Source organism: Otolemur garnettii, unplaced genomic scaffold, assembly GCF_000181295.1.
Source record: "Otolemur garnettii isolate 467f Iridium unplaced genomic scaffold, OtoGar3 scaffold00040, whole genome shotgun sequence".
Classification (NCBI taxonomy): Eukaryota; Metazoa; Chordata; class Mammalia; order Primates; family Galagidae; genus Otolemur; species Otolemur garnettii.
The window spans coordinates 13,434,508-13,453,166 of NW_003852435.1; the positions used below are offsets into that span (position 1 = coordinate 13,434,508).

The following is an 18,659-nucleotide window of genomic DNA, read 5'->3' on the forward strand; positions in this document are numbered from 1 at the left end:
TTTATTACTCTTAAATACTATAAAGCATTAAACACTCTAAATAATCATTGATAAATGATTACTTGCTAATTATTTTAATTTAAAAGCTGCTATCCACTCCAGTACCTATTCTAAGGATTGAGTCCATATATACTTTACATGTTCATGCATAATTATGTAAATGTACTTGGGTAACATGACTACAGAATGTACCGGGAACAAGAAAACACAAGTATGGACTATGATGGTTGGAAAATGCAACCTTATGCTATTAAGACCCATATGTTAAATCCATTGCCAATATTAACTTTTTTCTAGAAAAGACAAAATAGGATAAGACCAATTAAGACAAGAGCAAAACGGTTTTGAGATTTATGTCTTTCCTTTTTCTTTGAAAGGAACAGATAATGTCATTATGTTCCTACCCTCTTTAAATGTTGTTTAAATGACAGAGTCCTAAGGTGTGCTACAAACTGAGCTTCATCGTACTCTAGGTCTCAGTATATCCTCGGTGGTAAACGAGGCTCCATGTGCACCCGTAACTTCGTCTTAATGGGAAGAAAAATTATCCCGACCTTAAAGACTATTATCTCAAATGAGGTTATGAATGTGAAATACAGGCCGTGTAGTAATAGTCACAGTTTGATTCTCTTCCAGGACACTCACCATTTGACATTTTCATTCTATTCAATATTTCCATCGTGTGACACACTGGCAATTTCATGAAACCAATGATAATTTATTAGTAATGTCCATGAATTTATGAATCCAGAAAAAAATCTGTTATGTATTTATATAGAAAGGTCAAAAGTATTTTCCATATCCAAATGGTTTTCTCAATTTTGCTGCGGAGATTTATAGTAGTAGCCCATCCTGGGATATCTTAATCAACCATCTGTACCCATGAATTTCACACTAGCGATAACTGCCACATTTCCAAAGTCTGGCGGCTAGAATTCACACTTATTTTAAAACCCTTCCACCAATCTCTCTAACTCTTAGAGCTAAGATTTCCATCTGACATTGATTTTCGGATTTTATCCCAACAAGGGAAAAGCCTTATCTCAAAAATTCATACCCTGAACACTAGACCATTTTGTAAAAATTCTTTAGTTCAAGCATCAAATACAGTGACAGGGAACAGCTACTCGTACTGAGATGCAGTCTTGTGTGAATTCCAGAAACTATGAGACGTTTTCCTAAGATTGTAACATATAGACAAGGAAATCTCTGTTTGCATTCCATGCTGTTTCACAGGGAAAAGGAATGAAATGTAATAAAAGGGAAATAACAATAAAATTTATGAATCAAAGATGCTTATTCAAAGTGATATGCATTTATGATATGAAAACTTTTGTAATATTTGTGCTTCTATTTTGATCATTCTGGTACTCTGTGTATCCAGTGAGAAGGTATGCTGGGACAGAAAACTTAAACCTGGCAGTTTATATTTATACCTTATTTGAAACCTAATTTAAGAAAAAGGGTAAGTATGAACTATTTCCCTTAACACTTGTTTGGGCTTTTTATGTTTTAAGGTAGAGTTATTAAATTTCTCAGGATCAGAAATTCTAGGATCAAATTTTAATGATAGCACTAGCTTGCTCTGTGACATACAGCAAGCTATGCCAAATCTATTGTCTCCACATATTATATATGTATATAAATTTTATATATAAACACATAATATATTTATATATTATATTATAGTATACCTATTATGTATTATATTATAATTCTTCAGTAACATGAATATGTAACCTCTATGGTCCCTGACAGTCAAATAGCCTGGGGGGATTTTTCCTTGCTTGCTTGTTTATATTAAGACAATATCCCAAGTTTGTTACCTTTGCAGTTTCTGAAGCCATGTGTCTGAGGTGATATTCCAGCCCCACTAGTAACTGTCTATGTGAATTTGAGTAAATCATATCTATCTCCCCATCTGTAGAGTGAGAATAATAATCACACCTACCTAAAGGGGTCTTTGTCAGATACAATTAAGCTATATTTCAATACAGCAGAACCTCCACAGTTGACTACGTCCCTACACTGACCACCTCAAGATGACCTTACATTTATAGACTGGACAAGCACCACATGCACTCAGATGAAGTCCCTTATGTCGACCATCCCTGTATGTTGACCAGTTCATTAAAATCTCTTAAAAATTTCTCTTTTTTTAATGTACTTTAAATCTGTGCACATATTAAATAAATTTTAAATAACAATTGATTGGAGTTAAAATGACAGCATGTTTTTCCCTAGAGGTACATAAAATTATAGCATATTATATATGCAGTGATATCGTAATATAAATTCAATAACCTTATCCAGATCTATTAACATTAAGTGACTCAAAATATGACTATTATTTGAACAAAAGTGTAGTTTTATATAATAAAATATTTTGCTTTACCAAGGTGATTAAAGAGGAGAAAGATAAATTACAAAATTAATTAGGAAATTACATACATTTTCCAGGTATGGAACCTTATTCAATATAAAGAAAAGAAATTATATATTAGAGATTACAACTTTGTATATTAAAATCATCTTTCATTGTTAATTCTCAAGAACTATTAACTCCAGATTAATAACTTTTAAGAAATAGATTCCCAAAACTACCCACTTTGTTGTTGGTCTATAGATTTATATGGAAATGCTGCCTCTTAGAATGCTTTAAAGAACTCTAAAATTGATATCAGTCTTTAAGTTTTATTTAATGAAAAATCTCTCTGGATTAAAAAATACATATTTAAGAAACTGGATGCAATGTGATCAAAATCAATTTAAAGTGGCCAAGGGGAAAACATTAATGATGTGAAAATATCTACATAAAGTGCTTGAAAACAGTCCTTAGTATAGGCTCCAAACTATAAAAGTTGTTCATATCATCATTATTAGTTGGTTTTACAAATCCCCAGACACAGAGGGCTTTATGGATACCCTCATTCAAAATCATTCAGACTGCAGTAGGCCTGGATCATGATGGGTAAGTGAAAATTGATGGGGTAAAAAGTTTCTGAAAATTTTTCTATTTTCTTCGTTGATAAATATAACATGAAAGATTTACTTTCACTCATCTTTGACAATTGGACTAATAACTTAAATCAACATAATAACTCTGGATCTCATTTGTTTCTTGTTTGAATTCCTTAGAACTTTAGGGTAACAAAACCTATATAAACTCTGTTCTTGTGCTTTGAGCTTTATGAAATATCTAGAAATGAAAAAGAACTAAGTGGTTTATACAAAATTCTATAAATTATATTTCATTGAAATTCTCTACACAAAAAATAAGGAAATCTTCAGTAAACAATTTTCCCATCCTACTTCTTTTGATAATCAGAGATTATCTGAGGCATAGGGATTCTTGCATCACTAATGCAAACATAAAATATCATACAAATAAATACACTTCTTAGAAATTTGAAATCTAGTTGCATTTAAATGACTTCAACAACATTCCGGGTAGGCATTTTTATGATTTACATGAACCAAATAGCACTCAGTCCTCTTTCCAACTCAACTAATAGTATATAGAATAAGAAATGGCTTTCTCAACTCAATTTATTTTATCAAAATAGTTTCTTCAGTCTCTAATACTACTAGTATTTTGAGAATGATTGATTCCTTTCGATGGCAAAAGCAAGGACTATGTAAAATATTTTTTTACCATTAATAATAATTAAAATGTTTTAAGGGAATTGGAAGAAAAAAAAGCCCTGCATTCTATAGAAAATAGAACAAATACACATTATATATCTACAATCTGTATGCCATTACTTTGGAAAATAAATGAAACAGTAAGTATATTTTGACATTAGAGCAAACTATTGAAATGTAATTCCTTCAGTGTGACTATACTTCAAACTATTGAAATCTCCACATAAAACGGTTAAGATAGTAAATTTTATGTTATGTATTTTTACCACAATTAAAGAAAATGAAATAAAAGAAAACAATTTTTTTTTTTTATCTAGCTACAATGGAATTATTGGTACTGGAATGGCCCTTCCAACCCAAAAGGAAAAACAGATATATGGATCTTACCCATTTTACTGCGAATGAACTAATTTTTTTAAGGAAAGTAATGGTTTTTACTTTAAGTTCAAACATGCAAGGAAATAAAAAAGGAAGTAAAAAAATGATATGATTAATAAAAATTGTAATTTTACCAATTCATATTAAGCATTTGTCTTGCCTATCTTCCTTGAGTCCAGAGGATGAAGAAAATCAATCTTTTTAAGAAATAGATGTGCATATCTTTTAGCTCAATTAATAAAAATGAATCAGTCAGGAATATTGAACTAAAAGAAAAGTTGGTCATTACTTTCTTTAAAAATACATAAAAATCAGTACTTGTCACTTAGTGTTACCAACATTTCATGTAATAGTTGGACCATTATCCCAGAGGGAAAAACTATTGTGAGCTTTTTGTTCTAAAATTGTTTAAAGTTATTGTTTAAAGTTTAAAGTTAAAGGACTAGTACCAAAATCGTGACCATAGATGAGGTCAGCAAAGAAAATATTTATTCTAGTGATCACAGAGTAAAGTCATTAGGAAAATGAAACTCGGTCACTACTAACATGGTCTGTATAGAGATACGGCATACCTCGTAATGGCTTTCTTCATTCTCCTGCATGTGGAAACCCGCAGAGCTGGGACATTTCTGAGGAGTGACAGGAATATTGTCACTTTTGTTGTGTGAGTTACACTGAAAGAGATTACCAAATAATTGTGACAAACTACTCCATAGTCAGAGTGTCCATTGAGAGACATGACTGTTTGCTAGGAGCCTCATAAAGCAATACCATTTGAGTCAACAAGACTGTACACTCAGAGATCCATGCATTAATATTGAGTCTTTACCAGACAGATACAAAATGTCCCTAGGATGAACAAACTGTCCCAATGTCTTTACTGCAACTAAAGAAATGAAAGATGTACTTATTTTACCTTCCACTTGCTTTTTTTAAAGCAATATTAACTTACTACATTTCTAACTTTAGTAGCTAAAACTTAGATGGTGCTACTGTTTGTGTGAGGCTTTATTTAAGCGACTGACATATATTGATACTACACACATATTAGCCCATAACACAGGTACTATTATTATCACCATTTATGGATAAGAAGACTGAGGAATAGTTTTTCCCCAAGGTTGTATTGCTACCCAGATTTCTAGGACCATGCCACCTATCCTTGCCTGCCATATGAATTGCCCATATCAATGATACATTTGAAATAGATAAAATCAAAACACTGAAAGTTTAGTGTTCTAAATATTAGTTCACTTTTTTGTATTAAATAGAAAGCATTTTCCATGCTGATCAGTACTGGGATCGTGCCTGTGACTAGCCACTGCACTCCAGCCTGGGCAACATAGCAAGACCCTGTCTCTTTAAAAAAAAAAAAAAATATATATATATATATATATAAATATATAAAATATATACACACACACATATATATACACTTATATATATATATAATATATATATATATGTATGTCACCTGATATAATTCATCTGGAAATGGATGTATATTACAGAATACAAGATATTAAATGGTGGCTTGGTATTTCTCTGTGAGAATATAAAAAGGACTGTTTTCCACATTTCCAATAAGGGCATATTTGGCGAAATAAGACATTACTCACTTCCTATTTCCTTACTTCTTTCTCTCCTAAATCTCTCATTAGATTCAAGGTAAAGAATACTCATAAGTTTTGCTGTTTGGCTATTTATTGGGCATAATGTTGAAGAGTTTTTAACAAAAAGATACAGTAGTGCCTCCAGAAAAGGTGAATCATTGATAACCAATTCCTCTTCCACAAATCTACACCTATCTTTATCATATTAGGAGGGAAGTACCATTTTTTAAAATAGTATGCCAAGTTTTCTATACATTAATAAAATGCTATATTCACCATTCCAGAAAAAAATCTATTAGGAAATAACTAAGACATTTTTATAATCAAACGAGTTTTAGAACTTTTAAATACTGAGTTCACTGCATTTTCATTTTAATATTTAATATAATTTTATAGCATTGGCATCACATTTTGAAGATATAAATTATTTTATTTATGTTTGTTTAATTAAGATAACTAGCTATATGGCAATTAGGAAAGCATGGCTCTTAAGCCAAAATGCCCATGTTATAACTTTTTAACTTGAAAAAGTTATCTTATGGCTGTCCTCACCAGAAACAATTTAATTTCAATTCTATTCAAAACTTTCCACCTCTATAAACTCTTCATGACTAATTCGACAAGTGACGATTCCCATTTTAACCTCTGCTTGCAACCTTCATAACTTTTATATGTAGTTGGCAAAATTCTTCTTTGCCAATATTATTTATTTAAATGTTTCTAAGCTTCTCTGAACAAATTCAATATTTAGTGAAAACTTTTCTCTCAACAGCTTTCTTGACTCTCTAAAAAATGTTTAGTCCTTGGGTGGTGCCTGTGGCTCAAAGGTGTAGGGCACTAGCCCCATATGCCGGAGGTGGCAGGTTCAAACCCAGCCCCGGCCAAAAACTGCAAAAAAAAAAAAAAAAGTTTATTCCTTAAAACAATTATTTTCATCTGAGATGTCCGTAGATACTTTCATTCCTCAATTTCTGTCTCTAGCCTCTCCTCATATCTACTCGTGCTGATTAATCTTTTTAAAAGTTCTCATGTATTATGCAGTTTTCCTTCTGAGAAACATTTCCGGAATTTCTGTGGCCCAGCAGTTGTCCTCACTCTGGCTTTATATTAAAATCAACTGGGTAGCTTTTTAAAAATGTCAGTGACTATTCCATGTGCTGATGAAAAGAATGTATATTTAGTATTCTTTTAGTCAAATGTTCTGTAAATGTCTATTAGGTCCATTTGGTCTAGATTCCCATTTACATTCAGTGTTTATTTATTTATTTTCTGCTTGGATGATCTGTCCAGTTCTGTCAGTGGGGTGTTAAAGTCCCTGGTAATTATAATGGTGCTGTTCATCTCTTTGCTTAGATCGAGTAGGGTTTGCTTTATGAATCTGGGCACTCTTAAGTTAGCTACATAAATATTTAGCATAGTTATGTCTGTTGAATGGTGGCCTTTACCATTATAATGACCATCTTTGCCTTTTTTTACTATTGTTGACTTAAAGTCAGTTTTATCTGGTATAAGAACATCTACATCTGCTTTCTTTTAGCTTGCATTTGCATAAAATATGTTTTTCTATCCCTTCAACTTGAGTCTATATAGGTCCTTGTGAGTCAGATGTGTTTCCGGAGACAACAGATACTTGGGTTTTATTCAGCCAGTCTATGTCTCTTGAATGGGGCATTTAAACTGTCCACGTTCAGTGATAGAACTGATACGTGGGACACCGGTGTTCAAGCTGTTGATTAGCAACTCATTGCTTTGTTTTAACTCTTGGGTAGCTATTTTATATGAGCTCTGAGCTTTAGCTTTTGGATAGTTTTACACTGACTAGTTGATCATGTATCATGCAGTTCTGAGTATTTCCTGCAGGGCAGGCCTCATCATGACAAATTCCCTCAGCGATTGCTTGTATGGAATAAAACAAAACGAAACGAAACAAAACAAACAACAACAACAAAAACCCTTTATTTCTCCTTCATGCCCAAAACTTAGTTTGCAAAATAATAAATTCTATGGTAACAGTATCTCTGTTTATGAAGACTGAACACGGGGCCCTGATCACTTCTGGCTTATAAATTCCCAGTTGAGAAGTCTGCAGTTAGTCTGATGGATTTTCCTCAGTAGGTTATTTGATGTTTTAACCTCCCAGCTCACAGCAGTTCTTCCTTCCTCTTGACTTTGGTTGGTCTAATTACTATGGATCGTATTGTTTGTCTCTTTGAGGGGAATCTCCCAGCTGTTCATTGATCTTCTTATACTTGCATGTCTAAAACTCTGAAACCAAGTTTTCCTCAATTTTTCCCTCAGATAAGTTTTCCAGCCCTTATGTGTTTTCTTCTTCACCCTAAGGGATGCCTATGACTCTTACGTTTGACCACTGTCCATGATCCCATATTTATTTTAGGCTTTGTTCATTCATCTAAATTCTCTGTTCTTTATTTTTGACTAATTTGCAAAACTTGTCATCACGCTCTGAGATTCTTTATTATGACTAGTCTAGTCAGCCCTGAAACATTTCCACTGTGTTTTGTATTTCCTTGTATAAATTTTAAATGTCTGGAAGTTCTATTTTTTTAATATATTATGTTGATATCTTTAATGAATTTTTCATTTATTTTCTGAATTTTTTTTTTATTTTTTTGAGTTGGTTTTCCATTTTTTCTGGATTTCATTGAGGTTCCTTACAATCTATGTTTGGGATTCTTTATCTGTCATTTCAATATTTTTATTTTGGTTGGTATTCATTGCTAGAGAGCTGGTATTCCTTTTTTGATGGGAGGGGAGGGAGATGACCTTCACTCTTAAGCTGGAATGGATTTAGAGAGAAAGAAATGGTGACACATTGTTAGTGAGACTGCAAATTAGTACAATCTCTATGGAAATTCCTGAGAAAACTAAACGTAGAACTACTTTGTTATCCAACAATCCACTACTGGATTGAGAATAACAATGAAAAATAAAAATAAGTCATTTTTTATCAAAAAGTCACCTGCATTTGAATGTTTACTGCAGCAGAACTCACAATTGCAAAGATGTGGATCAACCCAAGTGATTAATTTATGAGTGGATTAACAAACTGTGGACTATTACCCAGCCAAGAAAAGGATGACCTAATACCTTTTACAACAATATGGATGGAACTTAAAATCCTTATCTTCATTGATCTTTTTGAAGAATGGAAAAACTGATGAGCACATATGTTCACAGAGGGAGGTTTTACTGATTTTAGTGGAAATCAAAAAAGGGAGAGAAAGAGATGGGAAAAACCTATCTAGTGAGTACTAGGAATACTCTCCTGATGATAGGCTCACTTAAAACATGAATCAATCACCTTGACTCAAGTATAACAAAAGTGATCCATACAACCAAAATTTTTGTACCTCTATAATATTTTGAAATTTTAAAAAAGTTACTGACAGAGCCCCATTTCAAACCAGTTAAATCAGATCTGAGTCATAAATATTTTAAAATTCCCAGATAATTCTGAAGCATAACCAGAGTTTGGAATTTTTGGATTAAGTTCTTTGTCTGACCCTCAGGACATTATAGTAAATTTTGCCTCATTCTTATTTCAATCTGATATCTTTCTCCATAGCATTTACTTTTCCTTTAAAAAAATAGCCTATTATATACAGGGTTGTAATTTTATCATAGATATAGCACAAAGCCTCTATATCTGAAAAACATCCTTAACTGATGTAATGTTTTATGTCTTCTTACATAAGAATTTATGTATTATCTGTAAGGAACCTCTGCAGATGAGTACAGAATATAATCCTTTCACAGACAGGGAAGACAGAAGTTCTTTCAAATATATTCAGCGTCATTGTCTAACAATTTCCCCTCTAAAACAATCATAGTAGTAACACAAGTCTGGAGCTACTTCTACTTTGTCACTTTGACCTGAATGGATGCATCTATTTGCTTATTTGTTTGTAATCACACATTTGTTGAGTGCATGTTATGTGTCAGGATTTCACTGGCTTGTCAAGATATGGCATTTAATATCTATAATACTCTCACTCTAGTAATGAAATCATAAATGAAAATAAATAACCACCGTGATAAGTGAAAAAGCCACATGAAAATGCATGCAGATTGCTAAGGGACAGAGAAAAGAATGATCAGAACCAGGTTTTGATAGATAGGGAGAGTTTCAAGAGATAGACTGATGGGGAAATGATGGTTAGCAGGCATTCAAGACTGAAGGAACTGCAAATGAAAAGCTGAAAGACATTAATTCTCTGGATCCATGAGTAGTTTGATGGTAGTTCAAATATGGAGAATGTGAGGATTGATTTGAGAATAGATAGGAGTTATTAGTGCATTAAATTCAACAGTAAAACCAGTGATGAGAAATGATAGAACTGGACTTACTGTAAGGGATGACTACCCAGGGGATATGTGCTTCATAACACTACCAGCAGTGCTAGGGGTGAGCTTAATACATAATCTCTTTGTTCCCAACTTCCCCAAGGAAAAATGCAGCATAAGCAAATGAACACATTTAAAATAACACCCTGGTAAGTTTTTCTATTCCAGTAAGACTTCACCCCTCGGCCTCTCCTGTATCTAATTCTGGAGAAGCTTTGTTTACAGAACAGTGAATGGCATCAAAGGAAAATTAGAGACCACTGTTGGTTCTTCACTTTTAAAAATTGAACGTTATGATGTAAATTGCCTCTGGGGATTTTACATCCATTAATCAGAGCAAAACCAAAAACACACAAAAAAGATAAAATTGATACTGTAAATAATGTTTTGATATAAAATATCACAAATATCTAAACTTTTATAAAAAAATGTATTAAGGAAAGAACAATTTTATCAGTATGAAGTCTTTCTAACAAGTTTCTATTTCAGGGAGAGTTGCAGCCTAACACAAAAGGATTTGTTTTAAAAGACTAATATGTTTCTTCCAAAGAATTTTACTAGTTGTCTGATTTAACATAAGTGACTATATAATGAATAATGGTTAAGATGGATTTTCAAATCAGGTTTACTATTACAGGGTGCATATGTAAATCAAACAAGAGGTCTAGAACTCAATAACAATATTCAGAATAAATGGAAATCACAGTAAATACATTTGTTTTATACTTTAAAACCCATTTAATAGTTTCCATCACCTATGATTGATAGTCTATATTTTAATATGTAGATAAATCTTGCCTCCTCCAAACACTCATTGTTGTTCTTTAGGTTATTATTTCCACCTATAGAAATAAGTACTCACACTTGTCACATAATCAGGTATGTTAGCTCTTTCATTTTTGACACAAATTCTTAAAAAAGCACTTCATGGATATGATATAATAGAAAAAAATCAACAGCAGCAAATGCAACAAAAGTTTTATGAAAAATCACATAATCATAAATAAGACATGGCTGTTTTCTTTGCTAAAAAGGGAGTACTTTGTATTTCCCACCCAACTACAAAACAACTCCTTGAGCGCCATTATTTCATTACTCCTCCTACCTTCTTACAAAATCAAAGTTGCTTGCTAAAAATCAAAGGTGTTTTTCCAAAATTTTTGCAATCATTTTAAAGGTCTTGTATTTTTATGTTATAGGTTTCATTAAAGAACAATTCTATTTGTTAAAAAAAACACCCACTGAAATGTTATTCCTACCCGTTTTAACAAACTAAGGATTCCTACCACAAAGAATTCTAAAGTTTCTTAAAATTTTGGTATAAAAACTCAAAAGATTAACTAAAAAATTCTAATTTAAAGTGAATAAAATCCAGCTTAAGAATTGTTAATACTTGGGGTGGAGCCTGTGGCTCAAAGGAGTAGGGAGCTGGCCCCATATACCAGAGGTGGTTGGTTCAAACTCAGCCCCTGGCCAAAAAATTGCAAAAAAAAAAGAATTGTCAATACTTGATGTTCATCTTTTTCACATTTATTTCTTTGGTGATTCAGATGTATCAGATTTTTTGGCCCCCATTCCTCTGAAATTGCTTTACTATATTTACGAGTGATTTCCATGTCAGTAAATCAAAGTACAACTCTCAGTTCTTGCGGAACTTACCAGGACTGCCCCCTCCCTCTCCTTGTTGCATTTATGTCCCTAACCTTCCAACACTCCACACCCTCACAGCTTGCTTACTTCCCTTGCCCTCTTTCAGGATTCATTTAACTGTGAATATTGGTAGTGGTGTTATGATTCAAAGAACTGGAGAAGATGAAGCCTGAGCACTGCCTCTGAATGTATCTTCTCCAGTGGAGTTGATCATTTTGACAGTTACACTGTACTGAATAGCTTGTGATTCTAAAATATTTTCTCAGATGGATATATGAACAATTTTCTATTTGCAAGCAAATAAGGAAAGGACTCTTAGAACATTCCCGAACATGCTTATATCAAAGCCCACATTTTTATAGGTGCTTCTAGAAACTGATAACATTTATCTTTTAAGTGATTCATAGTGTAGATTCTTATTAACTCTAAGACTTTGTTTTAATAATTTAATCCCTTGAAATTTATACTGTCTCATTTCAGGAAACCTTGAGCCTATATCTTTAGTCTTCTCTCTAATATTTTCTAGGAATTTTTCTTTTTTGGATTGTTTTTCTGCCATCTTTAATCATCACCAGCAAACAAAGTTAAAATGTTCATTGAACTTCATAGAAGATAGAGGTATGTGGTTTGAGGTAGATACTTTTTATTTAAAATGAAAACTCAGTATGATAAAATTTAAAATCAAATGTTATATAAAAGCCTAATCAAATCTCAGAAATATAGATGTTCACAATGCATAATAATTTCAAGGTAGGAATTCTTTATGTGAAGTAAGAAATAAAGGCAGATCACAAAAGGATACAAAGAGAATACTATCTTTACTTCTAATATATCAGGAATCTGTTTATTTAAATTGTTTTGCATCTGTTCTCTAAAAATAAAATTTTCTTTGAATATTGGTGATGAATATCACAAAATATCAGCATAGTATAATATTAATATAATAAAATATATACTAATACTAGTATAATACACTAATCTAGGATTGTATTAGTATAATATAGAGGACATATGAGTTTTCTTTATCTCACTTTACTTTCTCTGAGTTTTATCAGATACCTCACCATACAAAAAAAAAAAAAAAAAAAAAAAACACAGAGAAAAAGAATTAGCATGTTTTATTAAAAATCTTTTCCATCTATACCAAAAGAAGATTGGTAACTGTTTTGAGACAGCTTTATAAATTATAAAACCTCCGTGACTTTTTGCTTAGAAATGTTTTTCTAAAGCCCAGTGAAGAACCTGTGAGTTCCTCCCTTCTCCTGTGCTACTAGAGCTTCTAGCTCTTTCTCTACTTCATGTAAATAAGGTTGTGACCCCTTTCACACGCAAGAGGGTACATGCATCTGGTGTTGACAGTTCTTCTCCAGCACGGAGCACACAATTCTTGCAGCATCACCATGCACTTTATAAATATTTGTCAGTGAAATAAATGAAAGAATAAATTAATAAACACAAACATTTCACAGTGATTTATATTCACCTAGTCTGTTTTGGCTTTTAACTCTCTGGGTGATCATTTATTTATAGACATTTTTTGTCCCCAACATAGTCACTGCAAAATTAACGTTCCCAAGACCTATGATTTGTGTCACAAATGCCATAAAAAAAAAAAAGTCAGGTAATTGGAGAGTGCCCATAAGAAGGATAATAAACAAAGCAGTGGGTTTGGTTATCGGGCTTTCTTTCTCTAATTGGATCCATAGCTGTTCATGGCAAAGAGCACCTTTGTCACAATAGTATGTTAACTAATTTAGGTAAATTTGGATTTAAACACTGGATAGAGGAAAACAGAAGCTCATGTTCAACTTCTGGGCACTGCCACATGTCCCTACCCAGTGGGCTTTGCAAAGTCCATCCTCCTGGTTCTTTTCTGGAGCAGTAGCCCTCCTAACAATCCCTAAGCAGGTTGAGGGGAAGTGCTTCAACACTCCATGGAGCTCACTGACAACCCTCTTATAAATTTTCTTCTTTTCTTCTCAATAGTGCACATTTGGGATCCCCTTTCTATCAAGAGATGTGCTTTCCCCTTCTCTTCTTGATATCTCAAAAACGGATCTTATTTTCTCATCTCCTTCAAAAGTACTCCCTTTCCTCCCTGTTCCAACATCCCGTTTCATTTTTAATCCAGGTCTGCAGGAAGACTAGCCAGATGGAGGTAGTCACTACTGCTCAGTGAACAGTGAGAAGTTGACTGTTGGACCTGGATTTATGAGAAAACAAAAGCTGATTTTATACAGTCTTTTGGCACAGGCCATTAAATAAACCAGTTGGCTTTCCTCAATTATAGTTCCATTTAATCAAGTGAAACGTAACAGATGAAAAAATATTTCTTATTGTGTGCTTTCTTGTTGCAAGTGGGTCACTTGTAAAGTATTTCTATAGTATTTACCTCAGTTTACTACCTTATGGTAGAATAAATAGAACCAATATATCCCCAAATATAAAGACTACGTTATATACAGAAGAAAATCTTAACAAAGCTAAGTAAGAAGGAGGATTAGAAAAAAAAATAAAAAATCTAAGGATGTGAAATTAAAGTCTGAAGTAATTCAGTAAGCCGTTTTTAGCTGAAGTACCGGATGAAAACTTTCATATTTTTTTCTTTGTTTAGAAATTCCCTTTTTATATGCTATTCCAAAATTTAACAGTCACTATCATAGGCTGGCTGACATTTTTTCAGACAATTCTAAGAATTTAATAAAACATGTAAGTGCCAAGTACCTTAACGAAAAATTTACTTTGTCTCAACATTTTTTTTTTGGATAGGTGGTATTTCAAAATGATCTTTTGCCATAAATATCTTGGTTAGTGTACAGTTTCAGCAACTCTGTCAATTGCCTGCTTTCCTGAGATGTGTGTATGTGTGTTCTGTTGATTTTCCATCTATGTAGGATTTTGAAATCTTTTCTTAGTGGACTATTGACAAATGCAGAAATGCAGATAAAGATAGATGGAGATTGAGCCAGACCTGGCAATAGAGGTAGAGATATATCCCCAAAATAAATAACCATCCACTTTCAGAGAGATATACTAGGCTGAATTTTGTTACCTTTTCTCTACGCACTCTTTCAAGAAACCTGGAAGAAGGGGGAAATGGTTTTGTATTCTTGTTGCATTTTTGGTAATTCAATCAAGAATCATACAATAGCCCTTCATGTCAGAGTTACTCAGCAGGTTCCCTATAATTGCGCAATACGGGAACAGATCTCTTTGAACTGAATGGTAAATGTGGCAGCAGAGTTCACGGCAGAGGGGGTAGGGTGCTGGGTGCAAGGGTGTGACTGTAATTTTGCCAAACAAACAAATACAGAAACGAGCCCATCTATTTCCCCACATGTATCTCCGAATTACTTCATAAGCAATTACCATCCTACCAACCTTTCTAATTTAATATAGATAAAAATGGATGCCTTGCTACGATTTGTGGGCCTCATAAAAGTGGTTGTGCATTGTTCCCCCTTGGTGAGTAATGACCTGAAATTTCACACAGCTTCTGTGTGTTTTAGAACACTTTTCTTCAAATGGTTCATGGATGTTATATTAGAGTTTTATGCAATTATTTTGACCCAGTTGTGACGGGCATGCATTGAAATAAAATTTTCCCAAAAAGTATATTTCAAACACCTAATGTTCTATACTTTATGATTTCTCTATTGGTCCCTTCCTTGGAGCTCACGGTAAAGCAATTTCACAAGAGCAATAATGCATTGAAAGGTTTTAAATTACAAAAGGATTACATGTTATATTTCTCCAGCAAAGCTCTATTAATACCACTCAGCTTTGCACATTGCAACTTAATTCTGCATTTTAAATAAATGGATGCATACAAGGCAGGAGTTTGGAACATCCCAGACACTTAAAAAGAAATGCTAACTTCTATCCAACCATATCCCAAGGAATACAATAGAGACGTTTTCTGGACTACAGTTGATCAGGATTATAGTCAAGACAATTGTTTTGCAGTGCATTTAAATTTGTTGGTATAAAATCCCTGGGATGTTCCCCGACATATGTAGCATTTAACTATTTGCACCATGAAGAAAAGACTAAAAATGAAGTCTCTTCAACAGAAGGAAAAATAGATTTGACAAACATGAATTTTACATTTCAGATACACTAGAAGTTTTAAAAGTGTTCCCTGAGAATTCGAGGGTGAAATCTTTCTATTATGTTTTTGGACTGAATTGAAAGACTTCAGGGGAGGAAATTGCCTTTCCTTATTTCCACTGTTGCAGTTCATTTTCACTCTAGTAATTAATGTTCTAGAATAGACAAGTCAATGCATTTTTTTGAGTGGATTAAAATTCCTAAGGAGTTCTGAAAGAATGTCCAATACAGAGCACTCAAATTAGCTTATTAGAAAACAACAACAGCATTAGTTTACAGTATGTTTTGTTAACTGGCATTAATAAATGTTAAGATGGGGAAAAGTGCAGGAATTTAGGGATGGGATCTACGTACAGTAAATATTCTACCTCTATGCAAGGGGGCCATTTTTAAATTGCATTGTAAGTGAGCACACACACAAACACGCACACCATCCTTGTCAATACGTGTTTTATGCTGGTGATGGCACGTATTTGTATTGAGGAAGTATGTGTTACACAAAACCAAGTGCTATATTTTTATGAAATATTTCAGTCTAAAATATATAAATGATATATTCAATAATATAAACGTTTGTTTATAAATTTAGAAAAATGCTATAAATAAATCATATGCTATCCTAAGCTAACATATGTAACGTCTAGCACCAGTGCATCCTGGATTTGGGGGTAAAATACTTCCGAAAAGATTCGCTTACCAAGAATTATAATTATTTTTGAAATCTCTGTGGTAAGGAAAGAAATTTTTAAAAATCTGAATTGAATGTAATTTCTAACAATACGATTGTGTCTCCATATCATAAAAACGTTTCTCTAAAGTCAGCCTACATAGTATTAGACTTGGCTACCTGCACGCACATGCCAGCCTTTAGAAGCAACAGTGTGCAAGCCAACCTTCAGCCAAAGAAATCCAGTGATAGATTCAGACATTCAAATCTGTAATGCTTTAAAGTGATTTTAAAATTCAAGGCTGTGCCAGTTATTTGAATATTGTCTTTTCAAGGGAAAATCTTAAATGATTTCAGAAGTTTTATTATGCTTTTCTTACTGTAAAACTTTCTAAGACCAACCCTGAAGCTCAAATTTAGATTTATAATAGTATACAGAGAAAGTGGAATGGAGAGCAAGTACACAAGCTTTGCTTTTGTTTATGTATATAGTACACTAAAAACAAACAAACCCTATCTTTTTTTTTTTTGTAGAGACAGAGTCTCACTTTATTGTCCTCCGTAGAGTGCTGTAGCATCACATAGGTCACAGCAACCTCCAACTCCTGGACTTAGGCCATTCTCTTGCGTCAGCCTCCCAAGTATCTGGGACAAACCTTATCTTTGAATACACAATTCCAAAATATGTTTTTATAAGGTCAGTGTTTCATACTTTGATTTTAAATTTTTATGCATATTTTGCAATGTTTTGAGTAAAAATTCATACTCTTTAAATTAAGGATTTAGAGTAAGAAGGATGTTTCAGAATACACTGGAAAGTGCCATTTTGCACTTGATGGCATTGGACAGCTCTGGTCTAGCACCATCTGACTCTGTTTCCTAGCCTGGTGTCCTTACCTAAAAAGAGTTTAGATTAGAAGATCTCCATCTATCCAAGTCAAAAACATAAGATATTATTACATGTGTTACCTCTATATCTAAAACAGAGTTATTTGTCTTTTTTTTATTACCAGGCTCTAACTTTGGACCATTATAAATGTTGTAAATAATATAGTTGGTGAAAGGAGTGCAGAAAAGCTGAACCTTTGCAGTTGTTTTAAGTTTTAACCATTTGCTCTTATCTTTCTGATATATCTGAAAATGTTATTCTCTTAAAACCAAATTACAATTTTTAACTGTCATGTTCTATATACATTTTTCATTCACAAGGAAATAAACATCACAATCGAATGTGTGATATTTTGAAAGAAAAAGTCTGATGTTTATTGTGTCTCTACATTCATTCCAGAAAAAGAATTGTTTCAAATACCTTTTGAAGGATTATGGAAGAAATCAGGCCAAATTAAAGAAACTAATCACAGTGATGTTGGATAGGAACTCTTCAGCAAGCCTGAAAGTTATCTAGCTGTGAATGCTTCAAAGGTCAGAGTATTTTTTTTAAATCTATTTTAAAATTAAAATCTTAAGCCTTTTAAGGAAGAAAGCCAAAGCACATGAGAAAATTGCTTATTTTCAAGGTCTTAAAAACGTTTCTTTTTATAGGTTTGGGCAAAGGATCCCTGAAGGAATATACATTAACAAACGAGGAAATATCTGCAGATGTAGTCACTGCTAATAGAGTCTGCCTTTTGAATTACTTTCTTTGTCTCCAAGCTTCAAACTAATATAAGTTCAGTGAAACCACTTTACTGTTTATCTTTTAATCCTCGGGTCATGGAACTGTATCACTTAGATGACTCTGGAATACTAACATGCCTCTGATTTTTCCTTATGAAGATATTCCCCTGATGAAGGGAGGCCTGAGAATGAATCAGAAAGAGACTACCAAAACATAGACAAAATCCACTTTGAATATATGTATGTAAATATGAAACATAACTAAGAAATACATTTTTTCTGAAGAAGAAATTCTTATAAAATACTGTTTGAATCTATAATCTCTACAAGAAGCACCTTGAGTGCTATACTTTTTGTGAAGATTATCTCAAGTAAATGTGTTCATTCATTTTCAAATACCTTTTATTAACTTAGTTTAAAACTACAATTTTTTTTGTCTTCCAAGTCTTGACAGTATATTAAATGGGGTCATTTGATAAATTCTTTCATCTCCCAAATAAATATATTCAGCAACATATGTAAATATCATTTCGAAAGTTCAAAACATAGGCAAAAGAGGAATAACATCTAAATATAATAGGAGTTGATAATTTCATTTCTTTTTCTTTTTTCTT

The 18,659-nt window shown here is 32.8% G+C and overlaps 1 protein-coding gene across 4 annotated transcripts in view; it reads right to left on the reverse strand.

Annotated features, from left to right (window-relative positions):
* PCDH9 (protocadherin 9) overlaps window positions 1-18,659 on the reverse strand; it is an 879,176-nt gene that overhangs the window by 548,655 nt on the left and 311,862 nt on the right. For 2 of the 4 annotated variants that reach the window (XM_023513422.1, XM_003790161.3), the window contains exon 3: window positions 4,596-4,697. The exons of the other annotated variants lie outside the window; for them this stretch is intronic. In XM_023513422.1, the coding sequence (XP_023369190.1) occupies window positions 4,596-4,697 (102 nt within the window). The remainder of the gene's footprint in view (window positions 1-4,595; window positions 4,698-18,659) is intronic. 4 annotated transcript variants of the gene reach the window in all.